This window comes from Equus caballus, chromosome 16, assembly GCF_041296265.1.
Source record: "Equus caballus isolate H_3958 breed thoroughbred chromosome 16, TB-T2T, whole genome shotgun sequence".
NCBI lineage: Eukaryota > Metazoa > Chordata > Mammalia > Perissodactyla > Equidae > Equus > Equus caballus.
Window position 1 is genome coordinate 80,687,427 of NC_091699.1, and position 21,699 is coordinate 80,709,125.

The 21,699-nt window shown below is 37.1% G+C and overlaps 1 protein-coding gene across 6 annotated transcripts in view; it reads right to left on the reverse strand.

The window, feature by feature from the left end:
• The window catches only part of TOPBP1 (DNA topoisomerase II binding protein 1), a 59,791-nt gene that overhangs the window by 27,141 nt on the left and 10,951 nt on the right, over positions 1 to 21,699 (reverse strand). For all 6 annotated transcript variants that reach the window (XM_070238164.1, XM_070238163.1, XM_023620946.2 and 3 more), the window contains 5 exons: positions 21,404 to 21,651; positions 11,906 to 12,222; positions 10,813 to 10,985; positions 7,091 to 7,302; positions 5,535 to 5,821 (listed from right to left, as the gene is read on the reverse strand). In XM_070238164.1, coding sequence (XP_070094265.1) covers positions 5,535 to 5,821; positions 7,091 to 7,302; positions 10,813 to 10,985; positions 11,906 to 12,222; positions 21,404 to 21,651 — 1,237 coding nt within the window. The remainder of the gene's footprint in view (positions 1 to 5,534; positions 5,822 to 7,090; positions 7,303 to 10,812; positions 10,986 to 11,905; positions 12,223 to 21,403; positions 21,652 to 21,699) is intronic.

Here is a 21,699-nt window from a genome sequence, read left to right on the forward strand (position 1 = left end):
AAACAAACATTTTTATTGCACATTTATAAAATCTGCATAGTTGAATGTGGAGAACTTTTAATGCTGTCAAATTTATATGAATCTTTTATTTCGTTTGGGGTATTATGTTATAGTTAGAAAGGCTTTCCTCACACTGGGATTATTTAAAAACAAACTCTTTCATGGCCTGTTCCAGAATTTTTATGCCTTTACTTCTTGTGTTTAAGTATCTGATCCTCTGAAATTTATTCCGACATAAGGTGAGGTTTCATCCCATCTGTTTTCTGAGATGGCTAGTCAGTGGTTTGATTTGAATGCCATTTTTATCATTAATACATTCTCCTATCTGTGGGGCATAATCTCATGCATTGATTTGATTATCCATGTGACAATAACACACTGCTTCAATGACTGCAAAAGATGTTTTAGTAACTAATAGGGCTAGTGCTTACCCAATTATTCCTCTCAGATTTTTTATTCTATTTCTGTTTGCATTTTTAATAGGATGTTACCTTTATAGATCTTTGCAATGTTTTATCTTTTTTGCAAGAATATGGTAAGGCTTTCTATTTGCTAAAGGTTTTTTTTTTTTTTTTTTAAATTTCTTATTTCTCCACAGCATTTAAAAGAATTCTTCACAAACAAAAGAAATCAGAAGCTCCCATACCGCATCTCCCCATCTTCAGCACCTGTGCCATGAACACTGCTTCCCTTCTGGTACTTTCCTCTACTTGAGCATTAGATCCCAACCGCTCTCACCAACTCAAAGGCACAGCTTCAGTTCTCCCCTCTCGTCTATATTATCAGTTGGATCTCTACTGATCAGTCACACTGGCATAGTTATTTCCTCCATCTTAAAAAACAAAACAATCTTCTTTTGACTCTGCTTTGTGTTACAGCTACTACGCCATTTCTTGGTTTCCCTTTATAGTAAGATTCCTCAAATGCATTGTTTATATTCAATGTCTCCAATTCTCACATTCCCATATGAACCCACAATGGCTTCCACCTCCACCATGTCATCAAAACCCTTACTGTGAAGATCACCAGTGACCTCCATAAGCATAAATCCAGGGGTCAATTTTCTGTTCTCACCTTTCTTGATCTTTCAGCGGCATCTGACAGAGTTAACCACTCCTTCCTCAAATACTTTCTTGCTTGGCCTCCAAGACACTCTCTAGGCTTTCTCTTCCCTCACTGGTGGCTCCTTCTCAGTCTCCTTTGCTGATTCCTCCTCTGAACTCAAGCCCCTCAGGGTGTTCCTTGGATTTCTTCTTCTGTTCTCTCGGCATCTATTCTCAGGTAGCTTTAAATATCACCCATAAACTCAGAACCCAAATTTCTTTCCCTAGCCTAGACCATTCCCCTAACTTCAGGCTTTACGTGTAACTGCCTATCTGACAACACAACTTGGATATCTAACAAGCATCTCAAACTTTATGGGTCCAGAACGTGAACTCTTGATCTTTAAGCCCCAATCCCAATCCGTTCTAGTCAACTCAGTTGCTTGGCAGCTCCATCCTTCTAAACTCTCAGACCAAAAATTTTATAGAAGGATCCAAATTCTAAACATTTAAAACCCCACCATGTGCCAGGGAAAACTGATTGAGAATGATCAATATCTAGACATACCCTTGTAAATTATTAGACTTAAAAAAAAGAAAAATCCACATGGCCTTGAGGCAAAAAAAAAGAATTAACTTATAAAGACAACATAAGCAGATCGGCACCAGAATTTTCAAAAACGATACACACAGAGCAAGGCAGCAGTGGAGCAGTATTTTAAGGAAGATTAAGGAAAAAAAAGAGCAACTAAGAATAGTACATTCAAACAATCTGTCGAAGACTCAAGGCCTCAGTAAAAGTCCTGAGTGTACAGGACTCAGGAGGCACTGTGCCAGGGCCATTCCTGAGGGATCCATGTGTGCAGTGTACACAGGAACTTCATCCTCCAAAAGGTGACAGGGCAGCTTCATAAAGGACAGAGAAGTGCACATTTCATAGATGTGACTGCCAAGTTAGGACTAGAACAAGGGTGAGGTCCACAGTTGAAGTACATATATAAAGATTTTATTTTCTGACAAAGGAGAAAAATGTAATTAAAAATAGCAGGAGGGAGAAAAACGAGAAACAGAATAAGATCATCGACTGTAGTGGAAGCAATAAGTAAGAGTGAAAACAATTTAAAACTGGTTAAGTAAGAAGAAGGGGGATTAAGGGCATTACAAGAAATATTAATATAAAGGTGACCATGATGATAAAACAAATCAACAAACCCCTTCCTAAATACCATAATGAAAAAAGAAACAAAGAGGATACAATTAGTGAAGAAACACGTAATATACACGTATATAACGTAACCACAAAGTAATGACAACACAATATATGGCAGAACTGAGATCAAATTTAAGTCATATTAAACGTGAATGGGCTTAGCCTGTCTAATTGAAAGAAAAATCTTCAAAATGGTTCATAAAACAAAATTCAACTCTATGCTATATAGGGGAGAAATACTTAAAACGTAGTAATCCAAAAAGGCTAAAAACAAAGGAATGCACAGATTTATGAGGCAAATAAAAATAAGAGGAGAGTAGGGATTGAAATCCTGATACGCAAGCAGATTTCAAGCCAAAAAGCATTAAATGAGACAACAGACACATTCCAACTTAAATAAGAGACATGAATATCTATGCAGTACTTAACACAGCCATTATCTATTTAAAACAAAAAACACTTGAGATACAAGGAGAAACAGAAACTGATCAATATTAGGAAACTTGAAGATATCACTTAGTACGAGACAGGTTCAGTGAACAAAAAAATAGGAAAGGGCATAAGAAATCTAAACAACATAATCAGTAAGTTAGATCTTGTGTGTGTACGTGTGTGTGTGTGTATACATCTCTCTCTCTAACACAACAACCTGATGGAGAATATATCTTCTTCTTTAAGGAATGTTCTCAAAAACCGACGATATATATATCAGGGTACAAAGAAATGATCAGTAAGTTCTGTAAAGTAGAAATATTACAAACAACACTCTGATCACAATGCAATAAACCTACAAATTAAAAATGAAACAAAGTCCTTCCATCTGGAAATGAATGAAAACTCTATATATTTGAGTAAAGGGTATCTGAGTATTCCTTGTACTATTATTATTTTGCAACTTTTTGTGAGAAATTATTTCCAAGTATAAAGTTAAAAACACAAAACTGGGGCCGGCCCGGTGGCCCAGCAGTTAAGTGCACATGTTCTGCTTTGGTGGCCCAGGGTCCACCAGTTTGGATCCCGGGTGCGGACACGGCACCGCTCAACAAGCCATGCTATGGCAGGCGTCCCACAAATAAAGTAGAGAAAGATGGGCACGGATGTTAGCTCAGGGCCAGTCTTCCTCAGCAAAAAGAGGAGGATTGGCAGATGTTAGCTCAGGGCCAGTCTTCCTCAGCAAAAAAAGAGGATTGGCATATGTTAGCTCAAGGCTGAGCTTCCTCAAAAAAACCCCAAAAAGCAAAAAACACAAAACTGACAATACCCTGTTGGCAAGGATGGGGAACACTGGGTGCTCAATACACTACTGGTGGGAGTATGAACTGGTACAACCACTTGGACAGTTTGCTGGTCTCTACTAAAGTTGAAATACGACCCAGCAACCTCACTGCTAGTTATATACCAAAAAGAAATGCATGCCCACACATTCCAAAAGACATGCACAAGAATGTTCACAGTTGCATTATTTGTAGGAACAAAAATTTGTAACTAGGTAAATGCCCATCAACAGTAGACAGGATATGTAAATTGTGGTATATCCATATAATGGAATACTGCACAGTAATAAAATCAGAGGTAGCAACATAGATAAATCTTTCAAATGGTAGTTGAACAGAAAAAGGGACAGAATCAAAAGAATAAACACTACAATTCCACCTATTTAAAAGTCAAAAACAAGCATAACCAAGCTATAGTGTCAGAAGTCAGGAGTGATACCTCTGGGGAGGAAAGAGGAAGGAGTGACGGGGCAGGGGCACAAGAAGGTTCCACGGCACTGGCAACGATCTCTTTCTGAACACGTGCAGTGGATTCCCAACTGCTAACAATGATATTTCCTTTAGCAGCACATTTATTGTACTTTTCTGATGTGTGTCAATTAAAAATGAAGTTTAAATAAGAGGTGTGTTTTTTATTGCAAGACCTAATAGATGTTCAATTTTGAGATTATTCCACGGGCCCTTCCTGTTTTCAGAGTAAAAAATTCAATACACCATATTACGTCAATTTGAAGAACCACTGATTATAAGACGAAGTACTATGTTATGTACCAGGAAAAAAAAACAGAGAAAAACATTGCTAAATAAACTATGACCTAAACAGCGAAACCTTTAAATGTGTTCTGTACCTTCACTGAGACTATTTCAGAATCATCAGCAAAGAATATAAAGAATGTTCTGAATGCCTGGAAATATTTCCACTATTTTCTGGCCTAATCAAATCATTTCACTGACTCTTCAAAGAGCCTGTGAGCTATGAGACCGCAGAGAGCATCTAGATACACTCCCTGATTGTACAGATGGGAATAATGAAGCCCAAAGAAGCTGAGTTGCCTTAAGAGGCAGAGGCCTGATCTAGACCTCCCAGTTCCCAAACCAGTGGTTTTCCTCTGTTTCTTAAGGCATGAGGGGCAGTGTTAATCACAGTACAAAATGTTACTTCAGAATAGATTTGATCAAAGATTTTGCTTGAAGAAAACTGTCCCAGGTATCAATTTATATTTATTTTCTGAAGATGAATAATCTGTAAACTTCATAAGTGTGCTCCAAAACATACTAGTAAAAATTATTAAAATATTGCTTCTTAATACCCTATGAGCAAAACTTCAACAGATAATTGTACAAAGGTTCATGGATAAAGAAATCATAGACAATGGTTTGGATAGCCACTTGAAAGGCCAAAAGCTCCTAAAGGAGAGAAAGCATCTTCAGGAAATAAAAGGAAACCATCTAAGAAGGTTAAATTAGCCCTTGATTTGTGAGTGAAGTTTTCAGAAAGAGAGCCATACTCCAGTGCTCAGGAGATCAAAGAAAGGTATACACTTAACTCATCTTTTTAAGGGAAATGATTGAAAAGTAGGTGATAACAGAGACATTTTCAGAAAGCAAGCACTGGGTGTACTCCTAGAATCAAACATAACTAGCAATGTGTTTATATTATTTTATAGTTTATAAAATTATTTCATTACATCATTTCATTTGATCCTTATGATAAATCTGTGCGTTAGAAGGAACTGATGCTCACTTATGCCCAATGATCTGTCTAGAGTCATACCATTCATGGCAGACCTAGGACCGGAACCCAGATGTCCTGACTTCACACCATATAGATCTTTAGCTGTTACCTCAACCCAGGGTATATACGAGGACTCAATAATATGAATTCACTTGTCAATGTCTCTGGAAAATTTACTACTGCAAACTTTAGAGGTGATGCAGAATTTGGTGCTCTAACTTCATTATGAACTATAAAATTGTTAACTCTGGGACCATTTTCTATAAACCTACCTTGACATCAAAAGAAGGCTTGAAGAGTTTGTCCTTGGACAGAAATTTTGATGGCGTGTCCAGGTGTAAAGAGGGCTCCTTCTGGAGCGGCTGGCCCACTGCTGGGGAAACTGAGTGCTGCCCAGTGTGCTGGGAGATCACAGCATGGAACGCCTTACTCTGGAAGCGGTTCATATCTAAGGGGGTAACGGCTGTTTTCCTGTGCGTGTCCACGTGTGTGGCAGGCTGCTCTGGAGTATCTGGATTTAGATTCACCCCATTTACTATTTCAGTTTCCAAACTTTGTTCTAGAGATTTAAAATAAAAGGAAGCAAACGTGAGCCACTAATGTCATCTTTTGTCTCTAAAGAGGCACACAAGAAGTGATGTTTTTACATCTTATTGTTAGTTTTCACGTGAATTCTCAGGTACACTTGAAACCACACGGTTATATAAGTACTTTCTAAGAAACACCAGATGGCATATTAAACACACGTTGAGTGAGACAAGCACATCAACTGAGACAATGATTAACGAAATTAATTTCTTGTTTCGCTTCTTGTGCCTTGAAGTATTCTCAATAAACCTTACAATTTGCCAAAAATTATATAAATAAATGTCATCTTAGTTAACGGCAGAATAAAGAGAAAATTCCAATTATATTCTCAGAGTTAACAACTACAGTCCAGTTTTGGGAAAGTCCTCAAAGAAACTTTAACATGACCTAAACATCAGCTTGCCTCAGCTGCAGGACTTCCAGTGTGGGTAAGCGACGGCTCTGAGAGATGTTCCCAAGCTGCTCACTGGTCCCTCAAGTTTGCCCAGAGATGCCACCATCTTACAAGCAGGGCTACTGTGTCCTCCCACCCCTGCCTCCCACCTTTTTCCAACCTTTAACAAAAACATTTATTAGATGGCTACTCCATGCTAGGCCCAATGCTGCACAATGGAAACATATAATGCATAAGACAGGCATACACCTTGCCTTTTCAGAGCTTATGGTTGAGCAGGGAGACATGAAAGTAGACCAGAATTCTAACACTGGGTAAGAGCTATAAAAAGCAGAATACGGGGTGTTACGGCAAGACAAGGGCCACAATTGGTGAGGCAAGAATGGCTTCCTAGGGGAAGTGACATCCAAGCCAAGAAGTGAAAGATGAGGAGGAGCAACAGGCAAGCATGAGGTGGGCTAGAGAAAACCTGCACAAGTCCAAAGATGAGACAGCACATTCATTACATGGTGTGTCAGTGCGGGCCACAGAAGGAACAGTAAATGGGATCCCAGCTCACATCTTTAGACTTGAACACTGAGACCTTAGAATGTCCCCAAATTATTTTGTATCCTCTAGCTTGCAGATAGTGCCAGGGTTGATAGGACAGATATAAATTAAACATTTGTGCTATGAACACACATTTATTTTGCCACCCGATAATGAATGCCCAATCCTGGCTCGCTGTACCCAATGTGAAAAGCAGAAATCAATGACCTCTCCTAAAAACAAGCTTTGGCACAGTCACATCCCAGAAACCATCAAATTGTAAACATATATATAAAAGAACAAAATAAAAATATTAACCTTCTTTAGGTGAATTTTCAATCAGAAAATGGCTTTCATTTGCTCTCTTTCCCATTCTAGCAGTCTCCAAGAGCCAAGCTATAGTGACTGCTGGTAAATTCCACTTCTTGGCAGCTTCGTATTTAGAACCACCTGGTTCTTTCAATACAAGATGTGTACTGGCAAGCATACCTTTCTTTGCATTGGATTTGCGAACAAAGAATTCTTGAACACTGAAAGTTATATTTAAAGAAAAGCAAATGGTCAGATACACAATTAGCCAGCAAACTAAGAATAAAGTTTCTAATGCACGAGTGTGGTTAAAGTTCTAAGGATAAGAAAATACTGGGGCTGGCCCCATGGCTGAGTGGTTAAGTTCGCGTGCTCTGCGGCAGGCGGCCCAGTGTTTCGTTGGTTCGAATCCTGGGCGCGGACATGGCACTGCTCACCAAATCACACTGAGGGAGCGTCCCACGTGCCACAACTAGAAGGACCCACAACGAAGAATATACAACTATGTACTGGGGGGCCTTTGGGGAGAAAAAGGAAAAAATAAAATCATAAAAAAAAAAAAAAGAAAATACTTAGATTAAAAGTTGGTTCTATTGGTTAAATTAAGCTAATCAATCCCCCTACAAATGCTTACTCTAGGATAAAAATGTTTTCCTATAATTAAACTTTTTATAAAAACATAAGCAAATTAAACTAGACTTTCAAGAAATAACCAGAAAAATTACCTCCTTAATAAGTCGTCACCCACCCACCTTGTCCTTTCCTCCCAAAAGGAGGCCAGGAACAACTAGGGGAGTAGAGAAAGCACACTGTATCACATTGTATCTTTCTAGCTCACTACAGCTTCTCACAGCATCTTCACAGATAATTTCACTTGATCCTCACAGGACTTGTGAAATATCAATATTTTACAAAATATTGTAAAAATACAACCTGGGAAAAGATACGGAGAAATTAAGTGACTTGCTCAAGATCACAGAATATTAAACCAGAGAGTGGGGGCAGAAACAGAAGTCCACCACTGGAGATAACTGAATTCAATTTTTTCTTTTATGACTTCCAGGTTTAATGTTCTAGCTCCCCACTCTTAAGGTTTTTAAGATATCCCACATTTTTCCTAGTGTGTTCATGGCTTCACTTTTCACATTTAACCCACTGATCCATTTGGTACTTATCTGGGTAAGAGATGTGGCTCCTCTGAAGTCTTCAGACTCTACTGAACCCTATTTATTGATTAAACCATCTCTTCCACAGTAACTTGAAATATCACTTTTATCATGCACTAAATTCTTATTTGTATTTGGGTCTATTTCTAGACTTCGTTCATTTATTGAACTTTCTGCTACTTATAGCTACACTATATTTAGTGAGGTTTTACAAAGTATACTTAAATAACTATTCTATTTCAGAATTTTCATAACTTTCCTGCTTGCTCATCTTTTCTGATGAATGTTAGAATTAGTTTGTTTATTGTCCTCCCTAAAAAATTTTGCTGGCATTTTTATTGGGATCATGTTAAATGTAAACATTAACACAGGGGATAACAGAAACTTCTTTATAATGTTCAGTCTTCCTTTCCAAGAACATGTACACCTTTCCTACTGTTTGAGCCTTATTTTATTTCCCTCAATAGCATTTTACAAGTTTCTGGAGCTCTTTCAAGTTTCATGTTAAACTTGCTGCTATGTGTCTTCTTTTCTACCGCAGACCTGGTAAGAGGCCTTTGTATTCATTAGCTCTTCTAACTGGTGGTATAGATGAAGGTCAATGATTTCTGTATATTAATTTTCTGCAGAGCCACTTTACTGAATTTTTCTCTGAGAACTGCTTTAGTTGTACCCCACGGAGTTGGTTGTCATATTCTTGTTTTCATTTTCTAGATTTTCTGCAATTTCAGTTTTTTTCAAAAAGCTTTTTATTGGTGGTTAAGTTCACATGCTCCAGTTTGGCAGCCCAGGGTTTCACTGGTTTGGATCCTGGGCGTGGACATGGTACCAACTCGTCAAGCCATGCTGAGGTGGCATCCCACACAGAAGAGCCAGAAGGACCTACAACTAGAAGATACAATTACGTACTGGGGGCCTCTGGGGAAAAGGAAAAAAGAAAGAAGATTGGCAGCAGACATTAGCTCAGGTACCAAGCTAAAAAAAAACAGTTGTAAAACGTCCAGTAGGTAAGGTGCTTTTATTTTCTCTATTATTCATTTCTAGTTTTTTTCCATTGTGATTAGAGAATATGGTCAGCACTCTTCCTACTTTAGGGAATTAACTGAGGTTTTCTTTGAGGCCAATTTCTTTACAGGTGACGTTTACGAGCGTTCCACAGGCACCTGAAAAGGCATGTTCACTGTTTCAGGGTAGATATCTAACTGTGGTATTTACATCTGTATCCTTCCCTGTTTTCTATTTGACCTGTCATGACGTGAAAGATAAGAATTCAATTCTCCTACAAGTAAGGTATTTTTGTTGATTCCTCGGAATATCTTGTTTCTGCTTTACCAATGACAGTCATGCTCAGTCTGGCGTACGTACTTTTTACCTTCAGTGTGACTAGCACTGTATTTCCAGTGCTCTTCTCTTTCTTGTTTAATGCCTTTCGATTTGAATCCAAACTCGCCTGACATTAAAATTGCAACTCCTCCTTTCTTTTCATTTGCATTTACTTGACAGATCTTTGCCCAACTTTCCCCCCCAAATATTCTGAATCACTTTGCTTTAGGTGTATCTCTTTTGAACTTTGTATTAAAGATTGGCACCTGAGCTAACAACTGTTGCCAATCTTTTTTTCTGCTTTCTCTCCCCGAATTCCGCAGTACAGAGTTGTGTATTTTAGTTGTAGGTTCTTCTGCCTGTGCTACGTGGGATGCTGCCTCAGCATGGCCTGACGAGCGGTACCATGTCCCTGCCCAGGATCCGGACTAGCAAAACCCTGGGCCTCTGAAGTGGAGCGCTGGAACTTAACCACTGAGCCACGGGGCCGGCCCCGAGGTATATCGCGTGTTTAAAAGGGTTTTAAGTGTTGCTTCATGATCTAATCTAAAAGGACTCTTCTTTGAATGTAAAAGTTTAGCTCATTTACATTCACTGCTGTAACAGTTTCTACTTCCTTTTTAAACAGCCACCATCTAATGTTAATCACACGGGTTGGGCTAATTTGGATTTTGGAGGTAACTTTTAAATACATTTTATTTCTTCCAAAGTATTCATTATTCCCACTTAACATTTGCATTTCTGGCTGAAAACCAGAGAAATAACGAATGTATACTGAAAAAGAATAAATCACCCATATGGCACGTGGAGGGGAATAAAGCTTAGTGCCAAGCAATATTCAATAATGGTCCATGTATCAGCTTTAAATATTCCCTTTTCTCTAGGTAAGCATTAATGCCTGTAATCTTTTTTTTTAAGATTTTATTTTTTTTCCTTTTCCTCCCCAAAGCCGCCTGGGACATAGTTGTATATTCTTAGTTGTGGGACCTTCTACAGGGGAGTGCACGAACTTAACCACTCAGCCACAGGGCCGGCCCCAGTGCCTGTAATCTTAACATTTGCCAGGCATCCATGAAGTAGCACTCTCTCCTCTCCCACTTTGGGCCATCACATAGATACACTAGATACTACCCGTAAGTACTATAAAGACACCCAGCCAAATTCTAATTTGAATGCTCTCAAATACATCAAAACAAATAGAAGGTACACCAAGACAACAGGTCCACTAAAAATACTACATACCTTGCTCCAAGGTGATTTGCTAAGAATGTCAATGAATCTTTTTCTGCTCCCACACACTGGCTGAACGAAATAACACAATCCACTAAAGGAGTCACTCCTGCCATTACTGGGACTGGCATGAAGAGAGGATTTGACTTTGGATCAATTAAAGTCTGATAGTCTATACAAGTTACCTTTTAAAAATAAGAGAAACAATAATATCAACCTGAAATAAGCAACTAGTGGTTAACACTGGTTCTATCATAGTAGCAGTAATTTTAATTTAGATGAAAAGCAATTTTAATTTAAAATAAACTTATGTATGCTCATTCTCAATACACTTCAAACCACAACATCAAAGAAATATATAATCATGGGGCCGGCCCAGTGGCGCAGTGGTTAAGTGTGTACGTTCCGCTTAGGCAGCCCGGGGTTTGCTGGTTTGGATCTTGGATGCGGACACAGCACCACTTGGCAAGCCATGCTGTGGTAGGTGTCCCACATAGAAAGTAGAGGAAGATGGGCACAGATGTTAGCTCAGGGCTAATCTTCCTCAAAAAAAAAAACAAAAACAAAAACAAAAGGAAAAAAAAGAAAAAAGAAATATATAATCAATTTATTATATAGGATATTAAAATCAGCCAATTTATCATTGAAATTACTGAATACTGCTTTAAATTTAATTTCTTCCAAGGTATTAGTTTATAATTTTTTCCTTTAAATTCTTGGAAAGTTAAAAAAAAAAAAATCAATGGTGAAATTGCCAGTGGTAAGCCAACAAGATGGAATAATAGAAAGGTACATATCATGCTTTGGTCATGAGAAAACAGGGAAGGCCAAAATAGTACGAAATGATCTGGAGTAATGTGCTAAGAAGGAATGTTGCTGCTGTGGCCTCTAGGAAACGATAACTCCTATTCTACCAGGATCAGGACCAAGAAGGTAGCAAATTTTCATATTTTAGTATTTCCTTTGCTAAAAGCAATATTTAAACAGTGCTCAAATGCAAACACCAATTTACCTGAATTGAACTGCCTAAGAGATACACATTAACACTCTTGGTATTGAGATATCCTGCAAAACTATATTTGAGACTGCTATAGTGTTTTCTTACCAGCCACGCATTTGTAACAACTTCTCCCACAGTTGCTTCCACTTCACACCCCAGCAGAGGAACCACAGCGTAATCAGCAACAATTCTGCTCTGAAGGGACACAGTTTTTCCAGCATTTTCTCTGATGATATTTGCAATATTAGCTTCATTTTCACTACTAAAACCCAGAACAAGGAAACTCTTTTGGCTGAATAAACCTTCTTCAGTAACTGTAGAAGTGTCAGGGAGGCAATGACTGACAGAAGACTGGTTTTCTTCTTGAAGAGATATATGAGTAGAATCATTAAAGGGCCCAGCTTGAGACTTTGCAGCTTCAACTGGAAGAGAAAAAGAAATGTTTTCTAACAGATAATTTCTCTTTCTGGTTAAAGTTTACTTCCTAGCAAGGATGTTAAGGTAACACGGAGCCTGAGAATTATAACCACACATACAAACTAAGGCTTTATAAGTAAACAATGAAGAAAAGATATGAACCCAACCCATCTTCTGGGTCACCAAGAATGTATCAATATTACCATCTTCCACTAGGAAGGACAAAAGCAATCATGTTACTGTCCTAAGAATTCCCAGTGTACTAGAAACTCTCATCAGTTGAAAATTAGGAAACTCCAGTAACTCCACAGGCCTGTCTTAGTTCCAAAACTGGTTTAGATAATTCACAACAGAATTGAGAAAATACCATTAAGGAAGAAACAAAAGTAACAGGCCTAAGGGGTCAAGCCCTTCACATGGAAATACTGGTATAAAGGCAATAATAAGAGAATAATGATTACTTCTCTGTCAAAAGTTCCTAAAATGTTTCATATTGAAATTGGAGCATATTAGCTTCTATACAGATTTCTTAAAAGGACAATTGATCAAGGGCCCAAGGAAATGGTCTAAACCATTTCACTTTAGGATAAAGTTGGCTGACAGATGGGTAGAAGAAAAAAACACAGCTATATAAAAATATAGATGCCAATAACTAAAATACACAGCACCTAATACACAAGAAACATTGTCAAATCAAGGCTAAAAGTTTAAGAGGGAAAAACTCAGTATGTTTTTGAAAGCTCTAGTGCTGCTGTGTTGAAAGGTAACATTCTATGGCAGAGACTGGCAAACTACAGCCCAGGGGCCAAACTGGGCCCACAGCCTGTGAGTCAAGAACGGTTTTTATATCTTAAAATATTTTTAAAAACAGAAAAAAACAAAACAGAATATCTAACAGACACAGAATGTGGCTGGCAATTACTGTTTGGCCCTTTACAGAAAAGTCTGCCAACCCTTGCTTTATAGGATTCCAATGAGCCTGGATGCTATTCAAGGATTCATTTATTCCCTTAGCAGGCACTGTGCCTAAGTGCTTTATATGCATGTAATTAATGCTCATGATACTATGAGGTTGACACTATTGGTATACCTATATCCTTTCTTCAAGAGGAATCTCAGGCTTAAAGAGGTTATGTAACTTGCCTTAGGTCATAGTTATTAAGTGGCAGAAATGAGATATAAACCAAAGTCTGTCTGACTCCAGGGTCTATAACATTTATAGTGCCATCTTCTTATTTCTATCCTCATCTCCAACAGATAGTAACATATTCACTTTTAAATTAATTATTGCCATCTATCTATCTTATAATTCCTACTTAATACAAGCATTTATATTGCACTTACTGATACTCTGAAGAAGCACAGTTTTGTCTAGAGCATTTACTAATCAGTAGATCACGAGGCTCTCTGGCCCTCAGTTTCATACTATAAGAACTAAGGGGTAATAATATATTTATAATTTATAGAGATATATGAGGATGGGGAAGCTTAGATGGAAATAAAGGTGACATGATACTATAAAACATCCTGCAAGTAGTTTTTTAAATAGCCATTCTTAATATGAAATGTAAAAACAATTTTTTTTGCAATTTTAATTATTTTACAATCATACCTAGAAGAAAAAACAAACAACTGCGATGTCTATATATTGCTGGTGAGATGGGAAGAATAAGACCAGTGGAATTTTAAGACTACTACTATAAAAACAAACTAGAAATACCACGTTCTTATGAATTATAACTAACACCTTGAAGTTGTTAAGAAATTCAGAATAAATTAACATGTTCTACAGCAGTTCTTTCCATTTATTTTAGGAGCAAAACTCCTTTTTCAAACAGATCCCATTCAGAATCCCAACAGACACTTCTTGATAAATCTGTTATTGAAAAAGCTCTCTCAGGGGCCAGCCCGTGGCCGAGTGGTTAAGTTCGTGTGCTCCGCTTTGGTGGCCCAGGGTTTCGCCAGTTCGGATCCTGGGCACGGATATGGCACGGCTCATCAGGCCATGCTGAGGTGGCGTCCCACATGCCACAACTAGAAGGACCCACAACTAAAATCTACAACTATGTATCGGGGGGCTTTGGGGAGAAAAAGAAAAAATAAAATCTTAAGAAAAAAAAGAAAAAGCTCTCTCAAATAAAAAGTAATTTTGCTTTAAGAAGTAATTATAAAATACTTGATTACATTCTTTTTAAGGTGTCTGGGGATTCACCGAGATCTAGTGTCACTAAATCCTTTCAAAGTCAGTAGACTACTAGCTGTCTTAGGAAGGTCTGAGAAACTAATCGCCTGCCTCCCCGAAGTACCCTTGCTGAAGGATAGTGCCTAAAACTGTTCCCTGTCAATCTGTGGCTTCCTTAGAATATCCTAGAAAATTAGGATGCTCTCCTGATATGACGCACTACTAAAGCATAAGCAAATGGTCTGACAAAAACCAATTTTTCAGTACACCATGGACAGAAATAGTGCAGATACAAAAAGGAATACTGGATGGGAGCGGGCCCAGTGGTGCAACTTATGGTTAAGTTCACACATTCTGCTTTGGCGGCCCGGGGGTTCACGGGTTGAGATCCTGGGTGTGAACCTACACACCACTTGTCAAGCCATGCTGTGGCAGGTGTCCCACATATAAAGTCGAGGAAGATGGGCACGGATGTTAGCTCAGGGTCAGTGTTCCTCAGTAAAAAGAGGAGGATTGGCAGCAGATGTTAGCTCAGGGCTAATCTTCCTCAAAAAAAAAAAAAAAAAAGGAATACTGGAAACTCCCTTCTAGAAATATGGTAGGTTAGACATTTGAAACCCTCTCACTATAAAACACTCGAAAATATAAGATAAAATATTAAAGGCATCCTTGAATGCATAGCCGAGTTTGCACAAAAGCAAGGGAGATTCTCAAGGGCTAAAAATGAAGTAGTAGCATGAATCCAGAGCATTAAGTGGTTACTAAAACTAATGGTTACCCTGAATCTATTTTGGCAGTAACCTAGACTCTTAAAATTTAAGGATATCACATGGAGGTATAGGAGCCAAGCCTTTGGTCTCACATAAATTAGAGGCGGGGCAGAGTACACACTGAGGAAACAAACCCAGAAACCATAAAGGCAAATGCCTTCAGTGAAAATGGAGACCAAAACTAATCAACCAACAAAAATCCACCTTCAAAAAGACAGGACAGGGGCTGGCCCAGTGGCACAGTGGTTAAGTTCGCATGTTCTGCTTTGGCGGCCCAGGTTTCACCGGTTCAGATCCCGGGTGCGGACAAGGCATTGCTAGGCTAAGTCATGCTGCTGTAGGTGTCCCACATATAAAGTAGAGGAAGATGGGCACAGATGTTAGCTCAGGGCTAATCTTCCTCAAAAAAAAAAAAAAGATAGGACAAGTACACTAGCCTCTCGCTTTGGGTCAAGGGGGAACAAGATCTCTCCTATAAATATGTCATCATAGACAGGGCCTCAAAATAGGTTAGGGTACAAATTTACACCAGCCTGATGGTTAAGAAATATCCAGCCAATAAACTAACTTAGAGGTGTCCGAAGTTGGGAAACTCCTAGGCTCCTGGCAGATTTAAACATGAACCTTTTCTGGAGGAACAAACTCTCACCCCAGGTTTCTTACAATTCCCAGAGTCCTAAGAACAAGTTTACAATAAATATCACAACACACATGAGGATACCATGCACTGTGAACAATTATCAAGAGAATCACCCCTCCTCTCCATTCAGATGTTGCAATAGCCTTAAATGTTTCAAGAAATAAAGAACAAAACACGTATACAGAATAACAGACTATTAAAAGAACTAGAACTTCTAGGAACTGAAAAAACAATTACTGAAATTGAAAATTTAATGGATGGGTTAAACACATTAGGCAAGAGCTCAACAGAGAAATAGTGATTTGGAAGGAAAATCTAAAGAAATCACACATAATAAATCACAGAAAGACAAAAAGATAACATTAGAAAGACAAGTTAAGTGACCCATACAGAGAGCTAATGGGAGTTTGAGAATATAGAGAATAGGAGAGAAGCAACGTTCAGAGATAATAGATGAATTTTTTTAATACAAAGGGAAAAACCTCACTAATTCTTGGATTCAGAAAGCACAATGAATTCCAAGCAGGACAAATACATGGTAAAACTCCAGGACATGAAAAACAAAAAGAAGATGTTAAAAACAGTCAGAGAGAAAAGACAGATTTTGTACAAAAGAATGACAATTAGACTGACATCTGACTTCTTATCCAGAAGCCATGGAAACAGATGACAATGAAATAATATCTCCAAAGAGCTTAGACAAAGTAACTGTCTAGAACTGTATACCTAGCAGAACTGTCTTTAAGGACAAGGGAAAAATAAAAACATTAACAGAAAATGAAGGAATTTCCAAAGAATATATTGCAGGAGTAAAGAAAATGATTCCAGAAGAGAGGTCTCAGATGCAACGAGAAACGGCGGGCAAAGAAATAGCTAAACATGTTGGTAAATCAAAACAAATATTGACCATATAAAACAATAATAATAATGGCTAACTGTGAAATTTAAAAAAGACAATGACAACACCAGGCAAAACCAGAGAAGCTGAGTGTGTCAGTGAGTGCACGTGCAGGGGTATGGTTAGTAGTGATGTTGAAGATAAAGTGTTATAAGGTTCTTGTGTTATTCAAAAGGAAGATAAAAATTCTGATTAACTTTAGATTTTAAGTCATGACGCACATTAAAGTTCCAAGGGTAATCACTAAAAATATACACAGTATGTCTAACTTGCAAATCAAAAAGGGGAAGGAAGATATGGAGCTGGGAGTTTGCAGTGGGAGGGGGCAAACTCAATCCATTCTAAAGAAGGTAAAAATGTCAAAAAAAACCCAAGGAAGCATATAAAAATGGGACAAATAACACAAAATAAGATGGTAGAAAATAATCAAAATATAGCACAAATAACAATAAATGTAAATTGACCAAATTTGCAGTTAAAAGAAAAAGTCAGTCATACTAGATACTGACCCACAGGAGGCAGGCATAGCTGTATTAACATCAGACAAAATAGATTTTAAGCTAAAAAAACTAAAATCATTAGGAAAACAAGGATCGCCATGTAATAAAACTTCAAAATATATAAAAAACTAAACTTGACAAAACTACATGGAGAAACTGGCAAAGCTACCACTACAGAGAAGGAGTTTAACACATTTATTTCATTAATCCATAGAATAGAGGAGACATATCTTGATATCATATGTATGTATAGAAACCTCCCAACAATCAGAGAAAACAATTTTCTGAGGCACAGAAGAACATTTATGAAAGCTACCTTCTAAATATCTCACAGACCAAAGGATATAATAAACTTAGAATATATTCAGAATTGAACAATTACAAAAATGCTACATAAAAGATCTTGCGAAATGCAACCGTAAGTTAGTACTTTTAGGGAAATCTAAATACATAAATACTTAGACAAAAGAAAGACTACAAAAAACAAACTATACAACTTAAGAAATTAGAGGAAAAAGAAGAAAAAAGGATAAGACAATAAATGAAACAAAAACAAAACAAAAAAATCAAAAGCTGGTTTGTTAAAAAGACTAATAAAATTGGTCTTTAAGTTTCTTAGAAAACAGAGCTTCCCGAAATAGAGTCAAGAAGAAATAGAACAATTAAATAGTTCCACATCCATTACATGAATCACTTCTGTGCTACAAAATCTTCCTCCAGAGAAACACCAGGACCAGTTAGATGAGTTTTACCACTCATTCCAGTATCAGACAACTCTAATGCTACACAAACTCTCTCTGAGACTGTCCATTTTATCAATTAATAACAAAACCCAAAAAGACAACATGAAAAGGAAATTATAGGCCAATCTCACATTGAATAGTTTAATAAAATCTTAAAGTATTAGTAAACTAAATATAGTAATGTATTAAAAAGACGAATATATCACACTCAGAAAAATTTAAACTTAACAATATAAAATCTACTAATACAATTTAACATATTAAAGGAGAAAAACCATATGATCATTCCAATGAGTGCAGGACAAGTACTTAATAAATACCAACACCCAGATCAAAGCACTAAATAATAACAAAAACTATAAAACTCTTAGACGTAGAAGAAAAGCTTCATGATATTTGATTTGGAATGATTTCTTGAAATATGACACCAAAAGCCACAGGCAACAAGAAAAAGATAAACTGGATTTCATCAAAATTAAAAACTTTTGTGCATCAAAGGACACAACATAAAAAGGTAACCCAAAGAATGAGGATAATATTTGCAAAGCACATATCTTACAGAGGATTACTAATATTCAGAATATACGAAGAACTCCTACAACTCAAGAACAAAAAATCAACCCTACAAAATAGAGAAAGGACATAAATAGACATTTCTCCAAAGATATACAGATGGCCAATAAACACATAAAAAGATGCTCAACATCATTAATCATCAAGGAAATGCAAATCAAACCCACAATGAGATACCACTTCACATCCATTAGGATAGCTTTTATTAAGAAAATAGAAAAGAAAAATGTTGGTGAGGATGTGGAGAAGTTGGAACCCTTGTGTACTGCTGGTGGGAACATAAAATGTTACAGCACTGTGGAAAATAGCATGGTTTCTCAAAAAATTAAACATAGAATTACCATATGATCCATCATTCCACTTCTGGGAATATACACAAAAGAACTGAAAGAAGGGGCTTGAACAGATACCCGTACACCAACGTTCACAGCACCATTATTCACAACAGCCAAAAGGTGGAAACAACTCAAGCGTCCATCGATGGATAGTTAAACAAAATGTAGTACATACATACAACAGAATATCATTCAACTTTAAAAACGAATGAAATTCTGACACACGCTAAAACATGGATGAACACTGAAGACATTATGCTAAGTGAAATGAGCCAGACACAAAAGGACAAATATTGCATGATTTCATTTACAAGAGGTCCCTAGAGAGTCAAATTCATAGAGACAGGTTGCCAGGGACCAGGCGGAGGGAGGAATGAGTTATGGTTTCATGGGTATAGAGTTTCAGTTTGGGAAGATAAAATAGTTGTGAGATGAAGGTAATGCCGTGTCGGACAACAATGTGAATATAATTAATACCACTGAAAACATAAAAAGGGTTAAAATGGCAAATTTTATGTTATGTATATGTGTATGTTTTACCACAATTTTAAAAAAGTTCAATACCCAAAATAGTCCACAGAAAAATTTAAATTAATATAAGACTTAAGATCAATATTCCAAATGTTTCATTCTTATATACTAGCAAATAGTTCAATAATGTAATTTTAAGAGATATGAATTAAAATATAAAAAAGAACAAATATGCATATAGACAGAAAGCAAGAAATTAGTAATAGTTCTACCATAGCATGCCTGGGATGTTTGTGAATGTAACTACTTTATTGAAAGACACTGAAAAAAGAAAACTATATGGTGACAACTATGTTCACGGACAGGAAGATCTTTTCATTGTAAAGATGTCAATTCTCCCCCAGATTATAACCTCAATACAATTCCAACCAAATTATCACACTGCTGTTGTGCAAACTGACAAACTAATTTAAAAAATGTGCATGGAAGCAAAGGTTCAAGAAGAGTAAAGACATTTTTGTAAAGAAAATTGGAGAGTCTTTTCATCTCAGATAATAGAACATACTACAAGGCTACTGACAGTTTACCAGGTTGGTATCTCAATGGAACAGAACAGAAAGCCCAAACACAGATCCTCACATAACAGACCCTTAATAAATGACAGAGGTGGCAGTGCAAATTAGTGGAGAAAGGATGGATTATTCAATAAAAAGTATTGAAAATAAGTGATTATCCACTTGGATAAAAATCAGTTTGAACATTTCATATCAAATACAAAAATCAACTCCACATGGATTGAAGTCATTAATGTGAAAAAGGAAAAGTTTAAGACTTCTAAATATACATATATGAGAAGAACTTTCTGACCTTAGGGTAGGAAAACTTCTTATATAAAATAGAAAAGCACAAACCCCAAAGGAATAGAATGAAAAATTCAACTACCTTAATATATTATGGCCAAGTAACACTCAAAAAGATGCTCTACTTTATTAGTAATCAGTTATGAAATTAAAACCACAATGAGATCCTGCTTTACATTCATCAAATTGGCAAAAATTTCAAGCCTTACAAGAAACACTACATCTTGAAAGGAACGCAACAAGAGGAATTCTTACTCGCTGTTGTTCTAGTGTAAAGTGGTACACTAAGACAAACACTTCAGAGAGCAATTTGCATTACGTATGAAGTTGAAGATGTACACATCCCATGAATCGACCATGCCCACCCTAGAAAAGTTCTTGGTCACGTGCACAGAGACTTGCATAAGAACAATCTCAGTGGTACTGCTTCTATTAGCAAAAGAAAGAAACAATAAAAATGCCTACAGGTAGGAAAATGGATAAATTGTGATATGTTCATATAGCAGTGTGGTATATTCACAACCAGCTACTTAGATTAGATAAGTATCTCTCAGTTTGGGAGAGGGTAGCAAAAGAGTACATACCATGTATCATTTACATAAGCTAAAATATACAAAAAATGAAACAGTGTATTGTCTACAGATATACACACGTTATAAACTATAAAGAAAATGAGGAGGGATTCACAAGAGGCTTTTGGCATAATGAAATATTCTGTTTTTTTACAGCTAGACAGTAGTATATGGTTACTCATCACACTATTCTTTATATCTTTTTGGATGTATTAAATATTTTGCAATAAATTTTTTTAAAAAGAGAAGAAATGCTGCTCGCAACTCTTCACCGGCAGTTTCCCTGACCACACTGAGGAGAACCACACACACAGGGGGCAGACCACAGTTGCAGCACTGTATGCATTAAAACCACAATAGTCAAGTAAGAGGCATTTGCTACAAGGGTAAAATAAAACTCATACTGCTACAAACTCACACAAACCAAGTGATGCCAGTATACAAAACAGATCAAAGAGGAGCTGGTGAGGTGAAGAGAGAAGAAGGGGTCAGAACCCTTCAGCCTTGCCTGCTTAGAAAAAGTAGCAAACAAAACTTTAAGGGAAGAACTTACCTAGAAAACCTGGCAGAAATCACCTATGTACATATACTGCTACTAAAATACTTCTTAATCACTATAAACACTAATCAACTATTTCTTACCTATTGTTGGGTTATTAATTACATATTGAGAGAGCAGATCTTCATCAGCTCGTTCATGCTTTTCAACAGGAGCAAAGTCTTTCTTAGAGAAGCTGCTGTTCTTTTTTAAAAGGGCTGTTTTACTTTCAGGTGGATCTGACACTGGAATTTCCACTGGCTGGTAGTTGGCGTGGATATATGGCTCTTCAGGAAGCATATAACCTTTATTAAAACACTCTAGCAACCATTTTGCTCCCACTACATGAGGCCTACAAAGATAGTACATACTTTATATTAGTTTAGACTGTATAGCCATC